This window comes from Neopsephotus bourkii, unplaced genomic scaffold, assembly GCF_033783945.1.
Source record: "Neopsephotus bourkii isolate Nb327-2 ecotype Australia unplaced genomic scaffold, CSIRO-AGI_Nbou_v1 NB_196, whole genome shotgun sequence".
NCBI lineage: Eukaryota > Metazoa > Chordata > Aves > Psittaciformes > Psittacidae > Neopsephotus > Neopsephotus bourkii.
In genome coordinates, this window is record NW_026900709.1 from 10257399 (window position 1) to 10284511 (window position 27113).

The 27113-nt window shown below is 42.2% G+C and overlaps 1 protein-coding gene across 2 annotated transcripts; it reads left to right on the forward strand.

Moving 5' to 3' along the window:
* The first annotated feature begins 1492 nt into the window (after window positions 1-1492).
* NFE2L2 (NFE2 like bZIP transcription factor 2) lies at window positions 1493-26429 on the forward strand. 2 transcript variants are annotated; one of them, XM_061379655.1, is made up of 5 exons: window positions 1493-1643; window positions 21662-21931; window positions 22098-22193; window positions 22687-22863; window positions 24826-26429. In XM_061379655.1, exons 1-5 carry the CDS (start codon window positions 1614-1616, stop codon window positions 26029-26031), a joined length of 1779 nt encoding a protein of 592 aa, XP_061235639.1. In that variant the 5' UTR covers window positions 1493-1613; the 3' UTR covers window positions 26032-26429. The 2 variants fall into 2 exon arrangements, with proteins under 2 accessions (XP_061235639.1, XP_061235648.1); XM_061379664.1 differs by lacking the exon at window positions 1493-1643 and adding an exon at window positions 1920-2161.
* The last annotated feature ends 684 nt before the right edge of the window (window positions 26430-27113 follow it).

Below are 27113 nucleotides of genomic sequence, written 5' to 3' on the forward strand. Positions count from 1 at the left end.
ATATTCAGTGTGACTTAAGTGCACTTGGTAAGTCAAGGCTTCTCTTCACCATACTTCAGAGGTTTGAAAGGTTTTATTCCAACAGATATTTTCTTCCACTCTCCTTTTGTTTGAAGGAATCCAAACTAGCAAGGTCTTTAAAATGTGTATTTTCAGCAGTAGGTGGCACTATGAAGTTTTTATCTTCACTTATCCTAAAATAAAATAAAATGTTATGCAGACACATTAGAAAGAACATCAGAATGTTGTTAATAGTGCACGATCTGAAAATATGGCCAGATCTTTCCATTTTCCTAGCATTTTAAAGTGTTTTCCTAAAAAGTCTAATGTGAGAGTAGGAATAATGGGAATGTCTAAAATAAAAACAGGTAATTTCAATATGGTATTCCAGCTACTTTAAATTTCATAGAAATTATGTCTATTCATTTGCATGTAAGCTGTAATATTGTAATAATGGGTGTCAATACACATGGACTAGGTTTGTTTTATAAGGTAAATGAACATATTCTAAAAGGAATGCAGCAAAGGGAAAAGCTTTTGGGTTTTTATGTGCTTGACCAAAAGTTAGTATTTACAGACAGAGACCAAACCATTATATGTGGGCTCATATTTCTCTATATATACCATATGGAGATGTTACTATATCCCAAATATACTCCAGTATTAGAAGGAGAAAACATTTTCCAGGTACTTCAGTCTGCCTAACCAAATGAAAACAAGAATATTGCAGAAGTATTGCTCATACTTTGTTTCAGGAAGCACCTAATGCCACACAAGTCCTTCGTCAGCAGCATACAGTGGGAATAGTGCAGAGAGCCAGAGTTTTCATTAAGCTGGTTTTTGGGTGGCTGCCTGTCGGTCAGAAGTGAAGCACTGGTCTGCTTGAGCTCAAGGTGTGCAGATAAGGAAAGGAGAAAAGAAATCAAGCAAGGAACACAAATTAAATATCTAGCCAATGCCATTTTATCTGCCCTGGCCAGAAAGTGTCCTTGCCTTTTTCTTCCACCCCAGGCTCCAAGCAAGCTGCTTAGCTTTGCATACTATTTCTGCACTATGGCAGCACCTGATATTCACGTTTGCTTTCATTTTGCTCTCTGACATTGTGTATTCCTCATTTCGTGATAACTGGGTCTTCTGCTTGCTGGGTCTTTTGAATAGTCAAAACCTGCTACTTGATAAAAACATCATTTGCAAGGAGCTGGCAGCAGCTGTACTCAAAGGCTTTCTAACTTGCGACAGCCCACTTCTGTTTCCCCGGAGCCCTTTCAGCTAGATTCAGCTGGGTTCTCTTTCAGACCACAAAATAAAGCGGTACTACAACAGCACACGGGAATGTGAAGTCTTGCTGCTGGTTCCCCTTTGCCGACGCATCATCCCCAGGCGAGGCCGCGGAAGCCCGGGGGCGGGCGATGTTCCCGGCACTGCCGAGCGCCGCTACCGGTAAGCTAGCCGCGTCCGCGGGCTCCCGCCGCCGATGAGTGGCTGGGCGCCGGCGGGGCGGAGCGCGGGGCGGTGCGGGCCGCCTCCGTCCCGAGGCAGCGCCCGAGAGATAGGACAAGGCCGTGCCGGGCCAGCAGCCGCCGATCCCGGTCTCTCGTGCCTCGACCCGCGCCATGGAGATCGAGCTGCCGCCCGCCGCCCAGGTGAGAGCGCGGCGGAAGGCCGAGGGGCCGGAGGGAGCGCGGCGGGGACCGGAGGGGGGGCCCGGCACCTCGGGTTCCCCCCCCGCCGGGCCCGGCCCGGTGTCCGGGCGAGGAGCTGGGCGGGCAGCACGGTCACGCGGCCGACGGAGCACGTGGCGCCGCCCCGCCCCTGCGAACGCGCTGAGTCACGGGGGGGAGGGGCGGGGTCTCGGAGGCCTCCGCAGCCCCCCCCGGTTCCCGCCCCGCGCCGCCGGGGGGGGCCGGGCCGGGTCTGGTCTGGTCTGGGCACTTCCAGCCTGCGCCGGTCGCGCAGGGGTCAGTCAGGGCCGTTAGGAGCCGTTCGCCGCGGGCAGCCTCGGCTGGGGCAGGAGCCCGGAGGAGCCGGGGAGGGCGAGAGGGCAGAGCCGGCACCTGAGGGAGCGGCTGGGGAGGCGCTCGCCGGCGGAGGGTCTGCCCGGCCAGGCGCAGCCCCGCGCCGCTGCCCCCGGCGTGCCCGGGCGCCTCCCGCTCCCCACTCGGTGAGTTACTGCTGCAGCGGCCCTTCTGTTGCAGTGCAGCCGGAGTCGGCCCGCGGGGGCTGTTCACAGTCATGCGCTCGCCCGGGGCGGCTCTGGCCTTGGCTCGGCCTCCCACACACAGCCCCGGGAGTCTAAACCTGGCTGACCTCTACCTGGGCCTGTGCCTATGCTGCTGGTGGGGTCTACGACCGGGGCGCTCACTTCCACCCGCTGGGGACCCCCGGAGGGGTTTCAGCCAGGGGCTTCGCTGGGGTTTTGGTGTATGAGGGGATGAAGTCTTGGTGGTCTCCCCTAAGGCTCATCTGTTGGTGTTTGGGTGTGTTCATGTCTTGTATAGCGAAGTCTGGGGAAGGCCAATACTTCTGTATGGCAAACTAGTCCCACAAGAGTGGGGTGAATAACTGAATTTGGAACCCCGTTTTAAATTTGTATGATCGGTACATGTTTTCCTTGGGCTTTTAAATGGAGAATGTGTCCTTACCAAGTAAAATTTAAAGAAGCATTACTTTTTTAACCGGGTAATCTAGAGCTGCTTTAATTCTTCTAATACTACAAATTTAAGACTCAAGAGTTTTGAGGCTCTTTCAGTGTATGTCAGTACAATATATGCTATGTAATAGAGTTTCTTTTAATGTTACCTGTCCATCCGTTAGGATATATAAATGGTTGCTTCCTACAAGTAACATCTCTCTAGCAGTGTTGTATATACCTTGCTGTTGCATTTTCTATCTCAGACCACTTAAAGCTCTACCGGGTCCATCTGTCTTTCTCACCCCAGGTAGCGTGGCTGTGGCCTCCACCTTGCGTCCTTAGTATCATGGAAAACGCTGCACCAAAAATCATGCTCTTGGCCTGTGCTGTGTAAACACCCGATGAATGTCTTTTCTGCCTGTAGCATCCAGCTATGGCAGTCTTGCTGTTATTTCTGCAGGAATCGTGACAGACTGATTCCTGCGCACCTGCTTTTGTACCCTCTTGCCCAATCCGCTGTGTCTTCTCTACCAGCTAACCTAGCTTTTGTTACTTGTTTGCCTACTTTGTCAACCCCTTTCTACCAAAGCCACCTGCTGCAGTGTCCCTATCTGAGCTCAGCAGCTGCTGGTTTCTTTTCTTGCAGACCTAGCCTGAAAGGCACTGCGTTTGTTAGATAGTAAATGATTACCGTCTTGGACATAGGGTTTTAAATGTATTTATTAAATGGAAAATTCAAATACCCATTCCCATGAAATGTTCACTCAAACTGGGCCATGGGGAGCACAATCTTCATTTAGCCCCTCAGGTTTTGCAATCCCCAGGGGATGGGAATGGTGTGCACTTGTGCAAGTACAGTACAAGCTCTTGGTCTTTTCATGTGCCTGTTAGAAGTTAATGGCAGCAGTAAAGGTGAATGTGAAGGACTAGGATTGGCCTGGCTCCTTAACCAGAATGTTAAAATCAGAGTTTTCTGCTATATACTTCTGTGGGAGATATGTAGAACCCTGCAATGTTCTTGGAAAAAATATTCCTTTGTTGTGCCTCTGCCTGGAAATAAGGATGCATGTCCCTATGCAGGGGTGAAATGGGATTTTGCTATTGCACGCTAATGACACAGACATCAAAGCGTCTAACAAGAAAGAATGCAATGTGTCAAGATATTTCAAATCACACTTGCAAAAGCATGATATTCTCTTAGTAGCTCTTCTTCTCCTTGGTAATTTTGAAGTTACTGAAATGTCAGTTGTAACCTTGTAAAACAGCTCAGCAAGCTAACCAGTTATTAAATTTTGAGCCTCACAACAAGAAGAGAGGAAAAAGCATTCACTTTCGAACACAAAGAGTGAATGTGTGGGTTGCACTTAGGCTGAAGGAAAACCAACTAACAACTCGCAAAACCAACTAAGCAAATAATTTTGAGTGCCCGTAAATGTATCTGTTAGGGGCTTTCTACCAAGAGAAGGTCCCTGAAGAGTCTCCAGCTCAGTTAGTGTCAATCCCTTCAGTCTAAAGGACTTTAATGAGGAATCACACATACTTTTTTTGACACATTGTATTCAGTTGTAAAGTTAATGGGTTTATTTTTTATTCCCTAATGGCCTGTCATTTATAGGCAGAAGGAGAGAATGGTTGTGGCTGGAAAGGACACCGGGTAGATTCTGCAGGCAAACAAGTGCACACTGCTCAGGCCTGGCAACAAGTCTTTGAGTTTTGGGTTGGTTGTTTTTTTGTTTTGTTTCTTGATAATGAGGTTTAATAGCCCTTTTGAATAGGAATATCTGATCAAGGTACCTGTAGAAATATTTATTTATCTATCTATGGAGACAAATTTCAATATAAGAAAACATCCCAATTTCTGAATATAATGTTGTCTACTAAAATTATAGGCAAGTTTGAAAGAAGTAGATGGCAGAATATGACAAGCTTTATCTTAAGTAAAAATGCATTCATTTTGACCCTCTTAGTTCTGTGCTTACCTTGATATCAAGCTGCACTGATAAGCGTTTTTTTTTTTCCTTTGAAACTCACAAAAGTTATCTTTCAGTTAAGCCAGTGGTAGAGGTAATGCAACATAATAAGCTTGGCTGAAATAAGTATAGACTAATAGGAGCTGACTGGCAGTCCCTTCAGGAGAATAGCTGATTGGAAATTATTAGTAAATATCCATCAAATGAACACTGTTCTGTAGTTTGTCTTTAAAATGTGCAAAGAATTTACAATTATACTGGAAATCGATGGACATGCAAGAAGTTAATGGCCCCTGAAAAACTGATCTGAAGTTTGTGGTTAGCATTCACAAAGTTGGAGAAGAGTTTGGCTTTGAAAGCTTGTTGGGAAATCTTTGAAAGACACCAAACTGGAACAAAAAAGAGCATTCAGTGTAAGCAGAGGGCAGCTGGATGATCTCGGGTGCTTTAAAGAACTTGAGACATTTTTATGGTGCTGTGTGGGTGGTTAGGAAGGTTTGTGTACACTTCCCACTGATGGTCATGGGCAAATATAAGTTTTGGCACTCTGTCCCTTTTTTCTTTTTCTTAATTGAAAAAATAGGGATGGTTTCATGCTTACCCTAAGAAAGAATGCAGCAGGTTATGTACAATCATGAACGACAAGGATATTGTTGAAAATGTGTCAGATTGTCTCTACATACTCTTCTGGTTTATTTTCCTCAGGCTCTATACCTTAAATTTGCAAAGCAGAAAAATACCTGTTTGATAGATACTGCTAATTTTGTGATCCTGACTGAAATGAATGTAGCAGCAGCATATTGAACATATTTCTTTAAAGAAATCTCAGATACTGTTGCAGAATATGCTGGGCATTGTGAGATGTCATTGAGGACTGCTAGCAGTGGAAGGACCGAAGTGAAGTATTTGTTTGCTTAGGTTCTCGGTAAAATCAGTTTTCCCTATATAGCTGTTAAAGCTTGTTATATTTGGTCCTTTGATAGAACCAACAACCCTCAAAGTAGCGAAAGCTCTCCAAGTTTTATTGAATATTTTTGGAATGCGTTAGGTGTTTAAAGGAGAGTTAAAAGAGTCAGTTGGAGGCCCAGAAGAGGGTGAGCTTAGGGGAGAAGGAGAAAATATAGAAAGTCCTGATGATGACAGTAGATGATGCCAGGCGTGACTATGCCTGTGACACTGGATGTCTTCTTCATTGTAAAGAAGGAATTTGTTTGATTTTTGTATCTAAGACACTACTTATTTCCATATTTTTTCCCCCTTTTTTAGTTTGAAAGTATGAAGATGAGCTTTAAGAAGACAAAACCATTCAGTAAAATTAGGCCAGTTTGTGAAAGTGTGATGTATTTGCAGTGATTGTGTTGGCTGAGGCTAGTGCAGTACAAGTCCAGACAGTAACCTGTCAGCGTGAATTAAAAATTAATCTCCTGCTGCTGTGCTTGAATTGCAGCCAGCAAAGAGTCCTCCAAAGTCTCCAGGTTAATCACCTAGTTAAAGTTTGTCTTGGCCTCCATCTCATTCCAACCCTAAGTAAGCTATTATTTTAATATAGCACATTCCTAGTGAACTTGAAAGCCTGTTCAGTTTTCTGATACAGTCTATTATACCAAAGTTGGACTTTGTGCCACAGGATACAGCTTTAGGTGAAGGGTAGAAAATACCGTATGTAGTTCTTTTTCAGTTATAATCTAGTTTAGCTTGTTTTGGAAACTCTTCATCTGCTACTGGGACAAGTGTTTCTACACAGACCAATGGAAGGTCAGGTAGGAGGAGTTGCAATTCGCAGCTTTGCGTGTTAACCAAAGGCAACTGATGTACAGTGAACTGAAATCCTGCTCAGGATTGCTCAACAGTAATACTTTTATGGCATATTTGTTTTATTAAGTAAACAATTAAACCAGCCAGTAAGAAACGAAGCCAGCAATGCTATCTGTGGTGCATAAAACTGCTTTAAGCCATGGCAGGCTTATCTGAAACAGATACCAGCAAAAACATTTCAACTTAAGATAGGCATTATATACTATATCTTTCCTACCCAGTAATTGCTTTCTGTAGAGGAAAAGCAAAGCTAGTAACAGTCACATATTAGTTGGCAGTAGCATGAAGTTTGCCGACCATAGAGCGCTTACATTTTTTCTGCGGTACAGGAACAATATTGGTACTCTGTGCAGCATAGTGCTGAAGTCTGTCTCGGGAAATTTTTGTTTTTCTTTATTTTATTTTGCCATCTTTTAGAATAAGAAAATAATTACTTTTCCCAGGAGAATATCTTGTTTTAATGTTAGCTTAGTTTTACCTAGATGTACATAGTCCAACTGTGCCTGTTTCAAATAGAAGCAAAGTCTCTTCAGAACCATACGTTTAAATTAAATATTAATTTGGATAACCAATCAGTCTGTAGCAACATCAAGTAAAGATAAAATGTTTAATTGTTTGACTGCTTTGGGGAAGAGGATTTCTCTTCGCCTTGTGAAGCATCTTCTGTTTTCTGCCTTGAGCCCTTTTGACTTTTTGGTGAAGTATTTGCTTAGTTTTTTTTAACCGGCATGTTGATTTTTGAATGTTATGTGTTGATACACGGACTTCGTGTTTAGCTCTTAATTTCTACTTTAATACTGACTTCAAAAGAATTAAGTGTTTCTATATGTGATCGTGGAGATAACTGGAAAGCTAATAGGAATTAAGAAGAGTGTGAATAACACAAAGCTAGCATTGTTTTACCAGCAGAATGTAACTGCTGCTCACTGGTATATTACTAATCCCTAGCACAAATACTAATTGGCAAGGCTGTAATAGAGTGGAAATAGCTTAAAAGTAACACCTAGGTGGGTGCATTTTATAGACTGGTTGGAGTTTTTCATTGTGTCCATTTTAAATTTCTGATTTTGGTCTGATTAGCTGCATTTTTTTGTGATGAGAAGAAGGAATCTAAAATAGTGTTTATTTTTAGCTAGTTTGTTTTTTTTTTTTTTGGAGGTGCTTTAAATTACATCTTTACAGCTAAACTAAACCGTTGCAAGGAGTATGTCTTGTTCTTAATGCTGTTGCAGTACTAAGGGAGTTGAGACCACCCAACCTTGTACTTGTCTTGCAGAGTCTTAAGACCTCTAGTCCAACTTCTGCAATATTATTATAAGCACATATATACATGTGTGCAATTAAAGTAACTTTACTTTCCCTTCCCTATTTTAAGTTTGATGTTGCAGCAACAAGTTATGTAAGACCAGTTTGAAACCACCTTTTTCCAACCTTTTAAGGAAGTGTCTTCTGTATGACTATGAAATATAAAGATATCCACTTTTCCCTCCTTGCCCCCCACCTCTGTCTTGCAATTCCAGTTTTATTGCTGCTTGCTGCATTGGTTTTACATGCTGCCTCTTGTAAGTGAAAAAAAAATCCACTCCCGGAGACTGTTTGCAAAACAGAGTTTGCATACTTGAGAAATTGACTCAGAAAGAGATAGCCTGCCTTTAAGATGAGGTTTGTTTTATGATTAAGGGTGTGCCTGTTTGCTGTGTTTGGAATTAATGCTCACTAAATGTTGAAACAGTGAGTTTTCTACAGTTGAGTTATGTGATGAGATGCTGTGACTTTGGTTTGCTTCCTGCTCAGATCATTACTGCCATTCAGCCATAAGGAACTGTTATAGAAAGATCCTGGGGGGTTGGTTGGTTTGTTTGAACCCTTGTGGTAAAATTAGTACCTCCCTACTTACTGCTATAGTTAGAGTGAAGCAGTTCTTGTGCTGGTTGGGCTGCTGGAAGATCTCCCATTCAGAATTCGCGGGCAGCACGTGGTCAGTGCAGGTCTGTCTCTCTGAATGCTGCCTGCTCCCATGCAACATGGTCAGTCTTGGTCATTGTAGCAGCTGGCATCTGTGTGGTGTGCTGCCTAAACCTGGGCTCGGTCATTTCTCTTTCCTGTCTTCAGGAGCTCTTTGCTTGAGTTATATGCTGTTGGGTAAGAAGGCCGAATTTTGTCCTTAACCCCAGGGTATTTCCAGTTTGCGTGCAGTTATGTGATCAGATGGCCCGCAGTCCCCTGGGTAAATAAAACAATGGGCAGAAGAGGGTGGCAGGTGTGGTTGGGCAGCTCAAAAGGCTGGTGCAGCTCAGCTCACATGGGTACCAGTTTTTCAGAAGCTTCATGGCTGGAAGGAGAACATGGAGGCTTTAGTAGCAGAGGTCGTCCAGGATGTGTGAATGAGAGGGTTCTGCCCCAGCTTGTTACACTAACACTTGGCTTCACCGCCATCACAGTTGTAGTGACTGATACATATGCACCAGAGCAGATAATACATCATTAAGTGTCCTTGGAACAAACTTACTATAGACCCTGGTGCAATCTGTGAATTGTTTGACCTGAGAAATGAAGGCGTGTTTTATGTTTTGTAATGTTGAATCATATTTGCACTTGTTTTTTTTCCCAGTTGTAGATGGGTCTTGAGCAGATCTGTGTCAGCCATGGAATTTTGGAAGATTGCCCTACCGATATTTGTAAATCAAACCTGAGTAAACTTTTGAAACAAGTAGGATTTAAGATATGTAAGGATGAAAATGGAAGTATTTCAGTAACTGAAATGGTAGTAGTAAGATAATTCTGTTTTTTTTATATTACACTAAGTCACCACTCCTGACAGCTGCTCTTTCAAATTATTTACATTGGATTTTTGGCTGTGGGAATGCACATCATGTTTAGGTGCCTCATAGCTGTGTGTGCCACAACAGAGAGTTACAGCACCATGATTTCTGATACTATGCTTTCTCATTTGGTTTTAAGATCTGAACTAGAGTATTATCAGGTCAATTCTTCAACTAGTATAAACTCAGTGGAATTTTGTAGTTCTGTGGAATGTTTTCCAGCCTGATTTGTGATCCTTTATCATCTGCCACTTCAGGATCTACCAGTCCCAGGAATCCCTGCTCAGCTGATAACCAATGTGAACTTCTTCAGACATCTCTAATCTCTTGAAGTTTCTTTTGCTAGCAAAATGAATGGAAGCCTCTTAAAAATGAAACTCTTAGTAGAGTGCTTTAAATTGTCCTGATAAACTCTGTTGCTGAGGTCAGAGCTACAGAATTATTTTAAACTCAAAATTAAGCTTGGGATGAGAATTTTTGGTAAATAGTATGTGTATGTGACAGAGATGATGAGCAAGGTCTTAGAAAATGAAAGCAGTAATGACAGGAGTTCGTAGCTGACTCTGTAAGTAATGAGTTACCCTAACAAGATGTGTCTTTTATTATCTGAATTAACTGTGGTATAGAGGAATTTTAGCATCTTGCAATTTTTACTGATAATTTGCTATAATGTGATTTCCTTCCCTCCCCGCCCCCCAAGTTCTTACTGATGCATAAGGAATTGTTTTGGTCAAAGGCAGAAAAGTGCTCAAGATCCAAATGGAGCATTTTCTTTGCATTCTGTATTTTCTTACTTTGTAAGTGATGATCGTAACCTTTTTTGCTCAACAAATTTATTCTAATTGCATCGGGAAAGCAATCAAATCTTCTGTAATGTCTTCTACTAAAAAATCAGCTGTAAATGCTGCTTTTGGAAACAGTCTGGTAAATACAGTGTACTGTATTATATGTTACCCATATTAACATGCCTGGTGTATGTTTGCTGTTTATGGCTGGAAGAGGTATGTTGACTGTCCTGCGTTCAGCAGTAGCAGTCATTTTTCTCCTTCTTGGTAGCTGGTGCAGTGCTGTGTTTTGACTTTTGGGCTGGGAGCAGAGCTGATAACAATGATGTTTTGGTTTGGCCAAGGACTTTGTGAGCCTCATGCTCTGCCAGGGAGGAGGGGAAGCCAGGAGGAAGCAGAGACAGGACACCTGACCCAAGGTAGCCAAAGAGGTATTCCATACCACAGCACGTCATGCCCAGGATGTAACTGAGAGTTACACGGAAGAGCTAGGGGACTGCGGGGTTGGACAAGGTATTGGTCGGTGCTTGGTCGGGCTGGGGGGGTGAGTTATTGGTTGGCTGGTGATGAGGTGTTGTATTCTCTTCCCTTGTTATTTCCTTTATCATTATTATCATTTGTGGTAGCAGCAGGGATTTCTGTTATACCTTAGTTACTAAATTGTTCTTATCTCAACCTGTGGGAGTTGCGTTCTTTTTGATTCTTCATCCCTCTGGGAGTAGGGGGAGGGCAAGAAGGGGGGGGAGTGAGTGAATGAGTTGCCTGACTGGTTTTAAAACATGACATTGACGTGTTTATTATTTGTGGAAAACAGTCTTGTTTTGGCCATCACAGGTACTGGTAGAATGTGTGAGAGGACACACATCAGGGGTCAGCCTTTACCTTCGTTTCTTAGGTACAGCTACCCATTTAATCAGAAGGCTGAAAGGGGCATCCCTCCAATGCTGTGAGCCTCATGTGTACTCCAGGGGTACAAATATGCAAGCCCCAGGAAAGCAGTGGGCCATAGAGGCTCTTGATTTGGATGGAAGGATGGACACAATTACTGGTGGTTGAGGATGGGGGTTTTGTTGCTCTTTTGCAGGTATCAAGAATTACTGCTTTTATATCATTTGGTAACAGGTATAAAGCCCTTCACCTACTCTGGTTCATGCCTTGCAAGATGAATTAGCTCCCCTTGCTTTCAGAATAGGTAAATTGAATACAAAAGATAAATTGAATACTACCCAGGACTTTTAAAAGTGAGGGTTAGATTGCACCACGGAAGCAAAGCTTTAGGCTTTGTACAAAGTGTTGTTCAGTTCCTCCATGTATTTGCCTTTTTCAAGTAAAAGCTGTTGTCATGTATAAAACCAATAAGTTGGCCTGTAGGTGCCTGACATGTTGGCTCTTTGAGCTTTCTGGTTTAGTTGTTTGACTTTGCAGGACTTTCAGGTGGAAGAACTTCCTGAAACCTTTATGGGGGTTGATGACTTTTAGAGGATTGTTTTTTTGCTGAGAAATATGTGAAAAATGAGTGAAATCTATCCTTGCCTTATTCTATGGATAAACAACTTGTAGTACATCCTGGTGGGGCTGGGGGAAGAGGAAAAGCTATACTAACTCCTTTTGTGCAAATTAAATAACAATTTCTGTTTCATGTAAATTTAGATCATTTTTGTTTACTAGTGTGCAGTTGCATGGTATTATTTACTGAAGCCTTTATGCAGTATGTCACTAGTGAAGGCTGTGCATGGTGGCAAATAAGCCATTTAACCATGGATTATTTGTTTGGAAAAACAGTGTCACCACAGGGAAAATTTGCCACACTGTGCCTCAAATCTGTTACTATCCTGTATTGTCCAGTGGTGAGCTGTTGAATAGCAGTGTATTTTTTGCCTTTTTCTTTCCTCTCTAGAAACTAAACAACTTTTCCAAGAGTATTTGAACATTAAAAGGGGAATAAATAAAATGTGGCCCTACTTATTTAGTCAGAAGTGTGAACTCATTCTAAATTCCCAGCACTATCTGCATGTGAAAAGTGCACAGAAATTATCAGACTCTGATCCATAAAGGTAGTTAACACTGAGCCCCGCAGGCTGCAGTGGTCGGTAGGCACATGTGTAATCTACCAGAGGTGGGCTGATGCATACTAAACATGTCACAACTGACCACCTCTGGAGTAAGCTATTCCCTGCAATGTACCTGTATTCTTAAGCTTTCAGTCTTACAATAGTGCTTCTGGGCTGATGAGGTGTTTGTGTAGCAGGTTCTCTGAGTGTGAAAGCATCCTTGCTCTTTGTTAGCTTAGCTTGGAAGTGCAGAAGAATTTCCTTGATGCAGCCTCATGGAATAGATGTCTATTTCTGAAGGTGGGCTGATGGATGTGTGCTGTCATGAACCTCGCTACTTGCTAACCCTCATGTGTTGCAGTTGCTTGCCATTGTAGCTTGGCCCATGAACAACAAAGTTAGTTGCTTATGAGATCAGTGAAGTGAAACTTCGTGAGACATGCTTCTTTGTGATACTAGAGCATGCTGCAGCCACATCCAACCTATAGTGCAGCTGTAATGACCTGTCTGGTGTCTGTCCCTGTAACTGCCCAGTCACCATCAAAATGACAGCTAGAAATGGAGGTTTGCAGTAAGATCCCAGTGCAGTGAAAATGTGTAGTACAACAAAGGGTCTACATAATCCTGGAGAATATTTTGAACCACAGACGTATTGTTTGCATGATTGGTTTGAAAGACCCTTTTCCAGAAGGTATGTAAGCAAAAATATCTGATGAAATTTGGTTCAAGGCCAGGTTGGACAGAGCCTTGGCAGGACATGATCTAGTGTGAGGCATCCCTGCCCATCCCTGCAGGGAGGTTGGAACTAGATGATCCCAAGGTCCTTTCCATTTCCAACCTGTGATTCTGTAAGTCAATATATTGGCCAAGAGGTTATAACCTAAGGTTAATACAACCTAATAAATGTGCTGTTGACAGATAGGTTAGGTTCTTTTCTCTGTTTCTATGTTCATTCTTTCTTGCTTCCTGGTTTGTTTCATTGGACATAACAGCGTGCTGCAATTTGACTGGATCATGTTTCCCAGATGACTGAGCCATTATTACAAACAAATCCTCTTGCAGATAAACTAATGAGTAGCCTGTGGCAGTGTCCACACACAGCACATGCCTGGCTGGGTACAGCAGGATAGCTTGAAGATAATGATTTAACAGGTAATTGTTTTCCAAGTACTGTAGATTCAGTATATGAAATTAACTGGGACACAAAGGCTTTAGTATTCCTATGGTTTAAAGTTCAGGAGGATTTTCAGATGCTGTGTGTTTTCTTCTATTGTTTGCTTACATGTAGGGTAAGGATTTTTTTTGTTGTTTAAATGACATATTGCAATTAATAATAATTTTCTTATGATGAAGGTCTAACTCGGAAGGGGAAAAAAAAACAACCCAAGCACCAACAAAGCCACTAGGACCAGCTTTTCCTGAAATGAGGTAGATTTCTGTCTGAGATGGCTGCTATTTGAATGCCTTTGAAAATGGAGTTATGTGGTGATTAGACAACAGCTAGAGAGTCAGCCACAATAGAATCCCTCGGTTTACTTGCTGAGGCAACACAGCAGAGTTTTGTTGATGTATCAAGCACGTAAAAACCAAACAGACTGACTAACCCACCCTTTCAGAAAACAGTCCCCTATTTTTGCCAACCTCCCAATGTCATTATGCAACTTATGTAATAGATTGTAACTTGAATCCATGCTAACTTTGTGTGCTTATTGACTTATTCATTTTGTAATGCTGCTGACTCAAGATAAAGTAGTAGCAAGTCAAGGGCTCTGTAAAGCTGAAAGAGGGATTCGGAGTTTGAGTAGAAGGGGCCCACAGCACTTCCATACGAGCCAAATACACTGTGGAGAAGTGAAGTTTACTTTAATACAATGTAATTAAGACAGAAAAGGAAAGAAGTGAACTAGTTGAACTGAAAGCCAAACTCTGAAAACACGTAAGATTTGCTGCTTTAGCTACTGATGGTCCAGAACGTGCTCTGGGATGCTGAGAGATTGAGGACTAAGTTTGAAGAAGCACGATGACACCCATGGCCATTTCTGGCTTTTGCTCAGCAGCTGGGGTAGAGGTTGTAAATATGGACAGAGTTAAATGTATTCTAGAGAAATTCATAATCATCAGCTCACAATGTTAGACTTGGCTCTGTCTTTCCTTTAGGCTAAGGCAGAAATAGGGGAATTGGGAGCAGTTACAATGCATGACCGAACTAGCCATCAATACTAGAGAATAACTTTTGATAAATCAGATATTGTACAAAGAAAATTATCCATGTCAGATTTAAGATCTTGCTTTCCATAAGCCATGCAAATGAGATGGTGGGGTTGGTCTTTTTTCTTCCTATTTTAAGATGTTGAGGCAGGATCAGGCCCGGGACCATTCAGACCCTGGAAACCACCTACTCTATACTGAGCTCTGTTATTTTGAAGCTACCTTCTAAAATATGGATTGATGAAACAATTAAGTAACACAGCTGCTTCTAGGGTGTCTGAAAGATCTGCAGCACTGAGCAAGAATCCCTTGATCTGTTGTGACGGAAATGGTCACCCTAAAGCAGACCAAATGTGGAGAGAAAAGGAGATATATATACACACATATATTTAATATACATCTCTTTGACTCCAGACATTAATGAGCCAGAGAGAAGACTGTCACTCCTGCTGCTGTGCCCGAGGCTGGAAGGGAGTGATGCAAGGCTCTCGCACACATTCAGTGTTTTAAGGACTGGCAGGGACTGGGGATTGATGGGTTTTGCAGAAAGAGAGAAAACTGTTGTTAAAGTGAGTGAGTAAACGGCTCTTTATGTCCCTTCTTTCCCTTTTCTTTGTTGCCTCTCTGATGAGGGTGTTTTTATTCACTGGCTGTGGCCTTGCTCTACTGTTAGCATTAGGGTTTTGCAGCTTTTGGAGTTGAACTAAAATTAGTACATTAATGACCATAAAGAGCTTACAACAGCTATTTTTTTTCCAGTTACATCCCTGCTCATTTTACATTCTTAAGGCTTAAAGAATCCTGTCTTTTCATGATTGTTGGAGAATATATGAGGTACGTGTTTTCCCTGGCAGTTTGGAAAGCTTGCTTGCCATAGGGTGTACATGGGAAAATCATCATGTTGGAAGCTGTACAGATCTTACAGCGGTAGCCTTTGTTAGTACCATTCCTGGAAGGTGATACTTCAGGTGAAATACATAAATCAGCCACTTCTCAGAGGAGTTATTTCTAGAGTGAGCGGTGGGAAAGTGAGTGACTAGTGTCCAGAATTGCCCTTGTAGGGGAAGGAAGACTGTCCTTCAAATAGATCTTCTCCCCATCTGTATCAGAATCATGCCCAGGCAAGGCCTGTAGTGAAACTTCAAGAACATTGGACAATCCAGCCAAGTAGGGTTTCAGCTAATTTAGTTTATAATAGCAGGTCCTGACAATTTGGCATTTCTTAGGAGAGCCAGCTGAAGTACAGGGAGGTACAGTCTGAAGTGTAAGATGTATGTTATGAGAAAACAGAGGCTAAACACTTTTAGCTAATGAAATACCAGGATGACTTCTGTTCCTGGTTGGCAAAGCATTCTAGAGGTTTCTTCAGTAAGAAAATTAAATTTGCATGCAAACACATTTTGAGGACTGAACTTATCTCATGTGTCTCCATTGGGGCAGAAGAACGTCCTGAGACACATGGTCAGCATTTTTCAACAGGCTTGTTTATATAGATGTGGAATGGAAATTCTCTAGCAACATCAGTCCTTTAAGGTTATGGCTTTCCAACCCAATTAGAGTCCTTTTTCGGGTAAGGTAGCCTGCCAGGGCTTGAGAAATTTGCTGACCAAGATACCAGGCATCCAAAGACTCTTGAGGGCTGGGAAGAGTAAATGGCCATGAAGAAGCAGAAGCAGGCTGGTTTAGAGCCAAAACCAAGTCAAGTTCAGGGTCAGTTCAGTCACACCAGCAGTAAGTGGCACGGATATGAAAGAGAGAAGAGAGAGGTACCCCCTCACACCCACCTGAGCCCCCTGTTTCCTCCTGCGCTGCCTGGAAGGTGATGGTGAAGAATGTGTGACAGCAGGCAGCTCCACAGGGAAGGCAGGGATTTGACCTTGTGCATTTACAGTCACAGGCTGCTGTCATGTGGCTTTGTTGGACAGCTGTCTGTTCTGTCACTCTTCCAAATCCTAAAGCCAGACGTCTAAAATTGCTACTGTACACCTCTGCCCTCCACTGTGAATAGCTTTGCCATTCTTTTTTCCCCATTCTTCCCATAAGAGCTGCTGCTTGTTCAAATTTTTCATGTCCTCACTGCCCCTTCCACATTCTTAACTTTTGTTCTTCGGTTTCCAGTTCTAAGGGGTTTAAAGTATGGGTCAGCTTTCAAAATGTAATTGCTTTTAAATGTTAAATCTATCTGTGATTCCTCTGAAACATGAGGCTTGTGTGTCCTGGAGCTTTTCTGCCATTATGAGCTGTAATTAAACGAGTAACTTACCTTGAAAAGGATTAAGAAAACAAACCACTAGATTTCAGGGATCATCTGAAAACATGAAATGACTTACAAACCATTCTTAAAGCCTACTTGAACAAAGCCAGCTCCTCCTGAGGATAATGTGGGGAAGATACTCAGCTGTTGTGTCCACAGCCTGTGCTTTTCTTAAGTGGGAAGATGCTTCCAGCTCCTTCTCTTGCACTTACTTTGTTACTTGATCCCCTCCCTTTCATTCTTGCCTTGGACTATCTCAGGTCCTTGTTCCTCACTTCCATTGTGTTTTGGTTGTGGTGTTTTGGGTAATTTGGGTTGGTTTTTTATTTTTTTTGGTTCATTTGGATAAAGCAAAAATGTAGTTTTTTTGTTCATTCCTTTCACTTCCTGGAAAACAAATAGGAATTGGGGGATACTTTGTGATACTTTCCGTGAGTAAGCTATGGGAGTGTTCTGCTTCTTGTGGGGTGCTCGTCTGAGCTCCCTGCTGGATGCAGTAGGCATTGATTCTGTTGCTCTGATTTATTCATGCTGGCACGTGAATCTTCTTGGAGTTAGGTGCTAATGGATCATGGGAAAGAAAACCAAATCCTTGTCTGATGAGAGATTCTGCTAGTGTTATCCTAGTTTATGTTGCTTAAGGCATGAGTTTTATGAAGTAAATGTGCAAAGGCCACAATGTGCTCTGTATTAAGGATAGCTAATAATGGGGCTGAAAGCACTGGCTGAGATAGCAGATTGTTTCTCTGCTGACACTTGGGTTGATGGATGTTTCCAGTTTACCAGTGCTACCTGTAAATGTCTTCCAATCGAAACCAAAACCAGTCAGATAACTGAAACAGGGATGAAATGAAAGATGAGCATTTTGTTTGAAGCCCAAAAGTCCATCTACGAGAGTAACTTGAAAACCAGAGTCTCTTTTCTTTGTTTACTATACTGCAAATATGTTTGTTTAGAAGCAATAGGAGTTAATTGTCAAACTTTACAATGTAGCCAGAGATTTTCTCCTAAAATGTATAACAGACTCTGCCCAGATGGCAAATGCTGATATGTAAATCTAAACATGAAAATTTCCACTGGGGGCCAGATGGTGCCATAATGTGAATTGTTTAACATTTATGTTTATCTTATTAAAAGTGCCTTTATATGTCCAAACTAAGCCATCAGTGTGGTTGGAAGAGCATATCACTAAATGAACAAAAAAGTCAACCCGTGAGTACAAGACACCTCCTGCTTACATGCATCATAGGAAAGCAGTGCACGTCCTCTGTGAGGGAAGTTCTTTCTCTGTTTACAAAATCGTGAAGAAAACATTATAAACAAAACCAAATCACTGCTTCTCTGCTTGGGAGGAATATTAAAACCATATTTACTTTCCCAGAAGCTGGAAGTGTTGGGCAATGGTGATACATTAAATACTGTCACATATTTCCCCTCAAAATAGGCGTTGGTGTTGAGTGGGATAGAGCTGAGCTCTAGACAAGGGGGAAGCATCGCTGCTGCGTTCCCTTCCAGGCACAGTCCTTCCTCCTGCAGGGGAGGCTCTTCCTGTGCTGCCAGAGCCATCATTTCCTCTGATGCAATCCAAGGCATTGCACAACGGAGGAAAGAACAAACAGGCACTTGTGGACTCGGTCACATGAGGCTGGCGCCTTTACAGTAAATACGTCTGATGTTAAGGGAAGTGGTTAACGGGGCTCCAAAGGGCAGCAGCGAGCCCTCGGTCAGATGAGTCTTTCACAGGGCTCTCCGTGCGTGTGCACCAGTTCGGGTACCAATCCGTGCTCGTTTGTCCTTCCAAATAAATCTGAGAGTGGCATCTAATAAATCTGTTGAGGCATCTACAAATCGGAGGGTAGCTATTGCACAGGCAAGAGGTAAAACAGCTTGTAATAGCCTTAGTTGAACACTGCAAGCATCAAATACACAGTTATTTTTGTGATGCTTTTACAGTGGAAGTGGAAAAATGCTCCAGTGGTAAGAGTGCCTGCCTGTGTAGATCCTTCTGTGTATGCGTGTGATGGGGTTCAACAAAGCAGACAAATAAAGAGGAAAGCTGTGGGGAGACTGAGGAGCAAAACTGCAAAATACTTGTTTTAGACTGCAATCTTATTTTTTATATCTTTTCCATCACCTCATGCTGGGGCTGTGATTCACTCCTTAGTGAATCACTGGGCAGTGTTGGCTCCATTAACTTTGACCTGGGCTTTGGACTAAAGCCCAGAAAAGAACAGTGTTACTAACAGCATTGGCTGAAGTTATAGTTAAGTGTGTGGCAGGTTGATACTTACATCAGTGTGCTCTTTGATGATATCATATACTAGCATGTTGAACAGAACACTTCCTCCATGCGACCCATTCATGTGAAGAGTAATTACTTGAATTGTTATTGCTGTATTTATGCACAACTTTTCTGACTGAAAATAGGAGGGCTCTTTTCCAAATGTATCATGATAATTAAAAAACTAAACCAACCACAAACCAACCCCCCAAACCCAAACACCCTTTTGGTTTTAAGTGCCACCAGCACAACTAAAGAAAGGTGCTCCCAACAAGCATCTCTGGGGTGTAAAGCACAGCACTGTTTAGCAGAGCTCAGCCCTTTGCCAGAGATAAGATACTGGGTGAAATGTGGTCCCTTGGAAAGTGGTGACAGGAGCCAATAAGTGCTGTCATTTCTCAGCAAGAAACAATCCAAGATCCTGAAAATCCCTGAAAACCAGGCAAGCATATTGATCCAAAAATGAATCCTGCTTGCTGAAGTGATGGCTGCACACACAGAGGTGGTGGTGCATAGCTGTGGCTATGGGGGCTTTTGGCCAGCTGGTGTTTTTGGAGGTCTCTCTTCTCACAAATGAGGCAGCACCCAAAGCTACTTACCTTGATGATGGATATAGCCAGTAGTATGGCAGATTTACTAGCAGTGCCTGGGCACCAAGGCTACCTGTTTCTTAAGGAAAAGATGTCATGCCATCTGCATCCCCTTTTTTCTTTTTTTTTTTTTTGATCACTTTTGCTTCTTGTGGCTTAAACTGAAACTGAGTACCAGTTCTGCTATTTCTGTGGTGTTGTATGTTGCAACTCAGGGTGGAAAACAGCTCTGCTAATTCACAGCCTCGTGCATTATGCACACAAAAAGTATATCTTTGGAGCCATGTTTTTAATGGTGCCGTGTAAATGAATAATTCAGAAATGAGCCCTAAAATCCAGATCCTGCAGTTTCATCCAGAACATATTGCAAATGCTCTGAGAGTAGGAAGTGGTTCCGAATCTGCTGCAGAAGGAGACAGTGAGCAGCTGGTAAACTACTGGCCTGTAATGAAGCTCTTCCATATTGCAGGAGCTCCAATTACTGCAGAACTTAATTAGTTCATTTTACTCTGCCAAGCTGGAAAGACCAAACATTGTCTTGGGCAGCCACTGTAGTTATTTCAGTTTCTTCATTGCTGGCCATTAAAGCTGAGTTGGGTCTCTCCAGCAAGATGTGTTAAGTTTGCCTTGGATTTGGAAATGCCTGCATTGTGTTACACACACATATTTTATGCAACTGCCTGATCTTAGAGAAAAGTAAGGGTTTTTTTAGTAATTGGTAGAAGTAGTTCATGCCATGTGTAAATATGGGTGCTAATGGTATAGAACTTATAACAAAGAAATGAGAATACTGAATTGATTTGTTCAAATGGGGGCTTGCCCTAAAGCTTTTTGCTGTAACTGCTGCATGGAGATAAGTGATCACTTTGAACCGTGCATTCAGGCTACTTTGCTTCTCTGCTTGAAAATACACTTCAGAAATAAGGGAACGTTTTAACTTGATGACAAAATAAATGTATTTCGGGTACAGAACTGCTAACGGAGGCAGTAAAGTTGTGTGTAAATGAGAGGTAGCGTTAAGTATGTCATTTGTATTGTGCCAGCCTGATGAATGCCCGACACTGGACGTTATGTGTGTGTGCTGCCGCTAAAGGGCGATTTTAAGACTAATGAAACATGCCATAAAGTCAAAACTGCCGGGCAGCAGCCGGAAATTGTTGGCATTTACCCATCTGACAAATGTGGCTGCTAAGGGTGAAAATTCTGTGTCAGCTGACAGCCAAACTGATGGGGTTTGAGTGTTGGGGGTTCTTCACAGAAGAAAGCAGTGTAACCCTCAGCACTTAAATATGGAGTATTTGAACAGTGAAAACTCAAAACAGTTCACTAACTCCTTCCCCCTGCCCTTATGCAGTCAATTACTGAACAATTGACTAATCACCTTCCCTCCCCCCCAAAAAACCCTTTTGAAACAAACCAAAATAAGGTGTAGCTGAATCAAATAACATTAACTGGTCTGTTTTCCCTAAATAGCTGAGTTTAGTTTGTCTTCTGAAGCACTACAGGTGCAAGGGGTAGCCAGTTGCTAAGAAACCTAGGTCTTTGTTAGCTGTCTGATGATGAGCCAGGGGCCAGCTGATGAACAGTATCTGAGACCTGTTGACCCCTGGTTTATACTCAGCTGCTCCAAACCAACTGTACTTAAAACATCAACTTGGACTAAGCTTTAAATGGCAATTTTATAGTAATAGTCTTAATAACTGTGTTTAGTGCTGCAGTGTTATGTCAGTTGGTGACTTTGAAACCAGGTTTTCCTCTGTCCTGCTGATCTTTGATTAGTATTTAATACCAGGATGGAACATACGTAATTTAAAATCCATATTGCAGCATATTGCAGCAGTTACTTCAGACAGAGGCTGTCGTGGTTTGAGTCAGCTTTTACAGTTTTATAAGGTCATCTGAAAACAATTTTTTTACCACAAAAATTGTGTTCTTCATGTGGTAGAATTCATTCCTTCATGTTTTCTGTGAGTGAACTTAGGAAAACAAGGATGTATTTATCTTCTGGCTGGTTCATTCATTGCTTTACGCTTCTGGTTTCTGTGAGCCTGTGTATGGGCTACACCAACCAAACCATCAGTTCACACACTTCAGAAAGGTCATATAGAGTCATATTTTATTTAGGTCATTCTGTAGAATGAAGAGAATAATCCTCAGTCTGCCTGTTTGATGCAGAAATTAAAAGTTTTGCTGTTGTTTTAAACTAGTTTTGCTGGGGAAGACCTTTGCTTAAAAAAAGCATTTCTATTACAGGACATGAACTTGATTGACATCCTTTGGAGGCAAGATATAGACCTTGGGGCAGGGCGTGAAGTTTTTGACTTTAATCAGCGACAGAAGGAGTATGAACTTGAGAAGCAGAAGAAACTTGAAAAGGAAAGACAGGAGCAGCTCCAAAAAGAGCAGGAGAAAGCCCTGCTGGCTCAGCTGGAGCTAGACGAGGAGACAGGTGAATTTATTCCTGCTCAGCCAGCTCAGCACATTCAGCCAGAGAATACTGAGCCGCCAGTCAATTTTTCACAGGTAAATTCCTTAATGTGTGTTTGTGAGCATGTTTAAACCTTTTTCCATTCACAGGAAGACATAATGTTAGTGGTTACCTAAACTGAATTTGCATTCGTTGCTGTAGTGGAAGATTCTTCAGTTATTCAAAGATGCAGTTAACATTTGTCATAACTTTCCTATTTAGACCACACAGAGTTCAAAACCAGAAGCAGAGGCCTTCTCCTTTGATGACTGCATGCAGCTCTTGGCAGAAGCGTTCCCCTTTATAGACAACAATGAGGTAAAAACACTCAATGCAGCAGTTTCCTGGGTGGTCTTCTAGGGGCTCGGTCTCATGTTTTTCACCAGGATTTGTTTGCAGCATCATCCTGATCTGTGATATGATTTGGGTTTTGTTCTCAAGCTGACTCCAGCTGGAATGGAGCAGCATAGTGGGCTTGAACTAGGGCTGTGTCTGGTGGGAGGGGAGTGGTTCTTGTGTTCTTTCTGCTGGCTGGATCCTGCAGGCAGGACTCGGTGTGTAACACCAGCTGATGACAGCCCTGCCGGTTACTGCAAATGACAGTGGTCAGTTTGTTACAGTGAGCTTCATGCAGCTCTTGGGAGTCACTGTGTTTGGTTGCTCTGCTACCATGTGCTGACCCAGACGGTTTGATGCATAATACAAAGTTGTTTTCTGAGTGGAGTTTCTTATGTGGGGGCTTCCTTTTTGTTACTGTTTTGTTTGGGGGTGTTAATTTGTATTATTTTTTCTTTTGTTCTAAACATTCCAGGCTGCTTCAGCTGAATTTCAGTCGCTGGTTCCTGCTCAGATCGATCACGACCAAGTCTTGATCTCTTCTGATGAAACTCAGCCACCTGAATCGCCTGTTCTAGATCCAGTTACTGTGGAGAACATGCAGAACATAGACCAAGTTTGGGAAGAATTATTGTCCCTTACAGAGTTACAGGTAAAGGTTTTGGTATGATAAGCACCTGAAAAAAATAGTGTGATATTTTGCAAGAGTACTGTATTTCGCAGAAGGCAGTACAATAGCACCTTAACACGATAGTCATAATCACTGTGTGTTGGATCGTACACCTGCAGGATGTCTAAAACTCAATTTAAGCTTTATTTCTTAAGAATATACTGAAAAACACATAGGCAGAAGGAAACCAGTTGTTTATCCAAGGCCTTAATAACACGCGGTCTGGCTTCCCAGTCAGAACTTCCCCATGTTTAGCAAATCACTGTTTGTCTCTGCATGCAGCTCATTGCAGCATGATCATGGTTTGAATTTCAGCTGCTTAAAACTGGACACTTCTGAATTATGGCTGCAAAAGGAATTGTTTCCATGACTGTTACTGTAAATAATGTTCTTTTTTCAGTGTGTGATTGTGTAAATCATTTATAGTTGCATTCAACTTTTATCTGAGGAAGAGGTTTCATTAAGATAAGAACTACTACTGTTTATATGTGTTCAGGAAGAACTAACCATGTGATGTACATGAACCAAATATTTCAAAGGAACAAAGGAATCACTTTGCTGTGTTCCTGAGCTATGCGTTATGGAGAACATCCAGAGTCTGGGTTTTTTTTCTCCTATCCTCCTGTTTCTATTTATATATTCCTTAGATTTGACTGTAAGACTGAATAAAGTTACCGCAGAACAACATCATGCTTCAGCATGATGCAGCTCTACTTTATGCTGTTAATACAAGAGATGAATGCTCAGTAGAATGTCTGTAAACTGAAAACACTGGAAAATGTTTGCTGGAAGCAAGTGGTTTTTGGGTCTCTACATTTTCCCTTCAATTTCTTGTATTTTTCAAAGTGTCCCTACTTCCCCAGTCTTACTGCTCTGTTAGGTTTAAAAGCCCTACATAAGTAACAAGGACATTTGACTGTGGAGGGGCAGCAGCAATGCTGAAACTGCAGTAACAGACCAAATCAAACTTACTCTGTTTCAGTAATTCTGAGTAGTGATGGAATAATCTGAAAGCAGCAAGATAGTTCAATTGAGGGCATCCACTTTCACAAATCATGTTTGAAGAGGGGGAAAAAAAAGAGCTCTCACTCTAAAACCTTAGCTTAAGCCTTGGACAGTCTGTGGTTAAATAACAAGTGTGTGGTCCCTTCTTAAGAGAAACAATCATTTTGGTAATGGCCTAATTCTTCCGGGACAGTGGGTCCTCTTATGTCAGCTTCAGTGCAGAAACTGCCACCCCTTTGGAAGGATCATGGGTCTTGTAGCCAGTGAAAGCTGTAACAGTCTCGGGTGCTCACACTGTTGTTAGCCAGCCTAACTAAAAGTATGTGTGTCGAGTTAATGTTTGCAAGACTTCATATTAGCACTCTCTTTACTTTAGAGTTATGTTTCTCTGCATTGAGCAGCTGCCTCTTTCAGTACATCCTAAAAGAATCTTGATCTTTAAGGGAAAGAAGTGTATCACATAGCATGAAATTAGGAGTGCTAAAAGTGATTGTTTGCTAGAAATGATCATAAAGTCTATTTCAGTAACTTTACATTGATTATACTCTTGCCATTCCCAGCAGTGGTGCTTGTGAGACGTTCAGACTGGCAGCTCTGGGATCCCCATGAGCAGTTTTACCAGAGCAGGAGGGCTCCACGCAGCTTCCATGCAGTGTTGGCATGTGCCTCTTAAACATCCTGCCAGGAGTTTGAGAGGTTCTGCTCTCTGAATCTAACTAGCTTTGTCCAGAATGCATTGCTTCATGCTTTTGCTTAGGTATCTAATCTTCCTAGTAAGCCTCCCCTTAGTAAAAGTGCGTTGTAGTCACCTAGGTTGTAGCAATGTCGTAAGACTCAAGTGCATATTGACTGCTAGTCTTTAGTGTTTGTGGGTTATAGAAAAAGGCTTTATTGATTGGAGATGTGTTGCTCAACTTCTCTTTTGCATTTCCCATGCAGTGTCTTAACATTGAAAATGATAACCTGGCTGAGGTAAGCACAATCACAAGCCCTGAAACCAAGTCAACAGAGATGCACAACTACAATTACTACAGCTCATTACCCACCATGAGGAAGGACGTTAACTGTGGTCCAGAGTTCCTGGATAGCATTGAGGGGCCCTTTTCTGGCATTTTACCACCAGAAGACACCAGCCAGCTGAGCGTGAGCTCTTTAAATGACATGTCCCCCTCAAACTCTGATTTCTGTGAGGATTTTTATGCCACCTTTATGGACACAAAGGCGAACGGTGACACAGCAATGACAAACACTGCCAGACAATCACTTGCAGAGATTCTAAGTGAACCTATTGATCTTTCTGATTTCTCACTGTGTAAAGCTTTTAACAGCAACCACTCAGGAACTGGACCAGAATGCAATGATTCTGACTCAGGTATTTCATTGAATGCAAGTTCTAGCATAGCATCGCCTGACCACTCTGTGGAATCATCTGCCTACAGAGATAAGACTTTTGGCTATAGTGACTCTGAAATGGAAGACATGGATAGCGGTCCTGGCAGCGTGCCGCAGAGCAATGCTAGCATGTACTCACTGCAGTTCAAGGATCAAGTGCTCTCTTCTATGGGGCCAAGCACTGAAACACCAAGTTTGCAGGGTACATACCCAAAAAAGAAGGAACCCCCTGCCAGCCCTGGCCACCCCAAAGCCCCCTTCACAAAGGATAAATCTTCAAGCCGCCTCGAAGCTCATCTCACACGAGATGAGCAAAGAGCAAAGGCTCTGCAGATCCCTTTTCCTGTTGAAAAAATAATCAATCTCCCTGTTGATGACTTCAATAAAATGATGTCTAAGGAGCAGTTCAACGAAGCCCAGCTTGCGCTCATCCGAGATATACGCAGGAGAGGCAAGAACAAAGTGGCTGCTCAGAACTGCCGTAAAAGAAAACTGGAAAATATAGTGGGACTGGAGCAAGACTTGAATAACCTGAAGGATGAGAAAGAGAAATTGCTTAAGGAGAAAGGAGAGCATGACAAGAGCCTTCGTCAAATGAAAAAACAGCTGACCTCCTTATACCTTGAGGTCTTCAGCATGCTCCGTGATGAAGATGGCAAGTCTTACTCTCCTAATGAATATTCTCTGCAGCAAACCAGAGATGGCAATGTCTTCCTTATTCCTAAGGGCAAGAAGTCAGAGACTAAACTCTGAAGGGCAGCACAGCTGGCTACTGCTCTCAGACCTCTTATTTTTGTATCATCCTCCCAACAGTTTTTACTGTGAGGTGGAATGCAGAATTAGGTAATATTTTTTCAAGTAATTCTATGCAATGATGATTTAAAAGTTAATGATTAGTTCATGGAAGATGCAGGTTTAAAACTAACAGTGTAATGCAGATGGAGGTATGCAGGATTTGTAATCTCACTTTTATAACAGACATTTCCTTCTTATAGCACCACTTTGACTAGTTTCCATATACCTGTAAATATTTAAAGATACCATATTTATATACTGTTCCTATCTCTTGTTGTATTCATAGATTGATTTGATATATATATATATATAAAATGATTTTAGCCTTCTAAATATAATTTCTGGTAAGACAAGCAGCATGGTTTCTGATCCTTTTTTATAAATATGCAGTAGGGCTTGTTTCCCATTTTTCTTGCACATTTATACTTGCTGAATATTTAATATGATATTAATATAGTATAAAAGTTGATACCTATTTGAGTTTGATTTTATCAGTTCATTAAACCTTTTTTTTTAACTCTACTTCATGCACATTTATTTCCCTAACAAAGGGAATTCCCCTCTAGTTTTCCAAGGCTTAAGTCTTCATGTAACAAATGTACTTAATAACCAGAGACATATTGCACAGCACTGTCAGCATTACTAATGCCTTGTTCAGCTTAGTTCTAACTGCCCTTTGGAAGGACTGTGTAGCAGAGTTTTGTGTTATGCTAGGTTTATGTCATTTGTGTTTTGCCCTTTGAACGCTACCTAAATTCATTATGAGATCTTTCCTCCAAAGCCATTTAAAACCTGTGAATTTGGGCACTGGCAGCATTAAGCGTTTTTCCAACTTAAGATTCCATACACTCTCAAGTAACTGTTCTGGATGTGCACTGCAGCTCTGAAGGGGCCTGACTCAGGTCCCAGTTGGTCACTCCCATCACATCAGAGCATGTAGAAGGCAGTGCACAGGCGGCCAACCAGCCATGCTGCCTGCAACCTGTGCTAAGGTAATGGGAAAGTGACGTGAGCTTAAATTATGATCTCTAAGAGAGTAA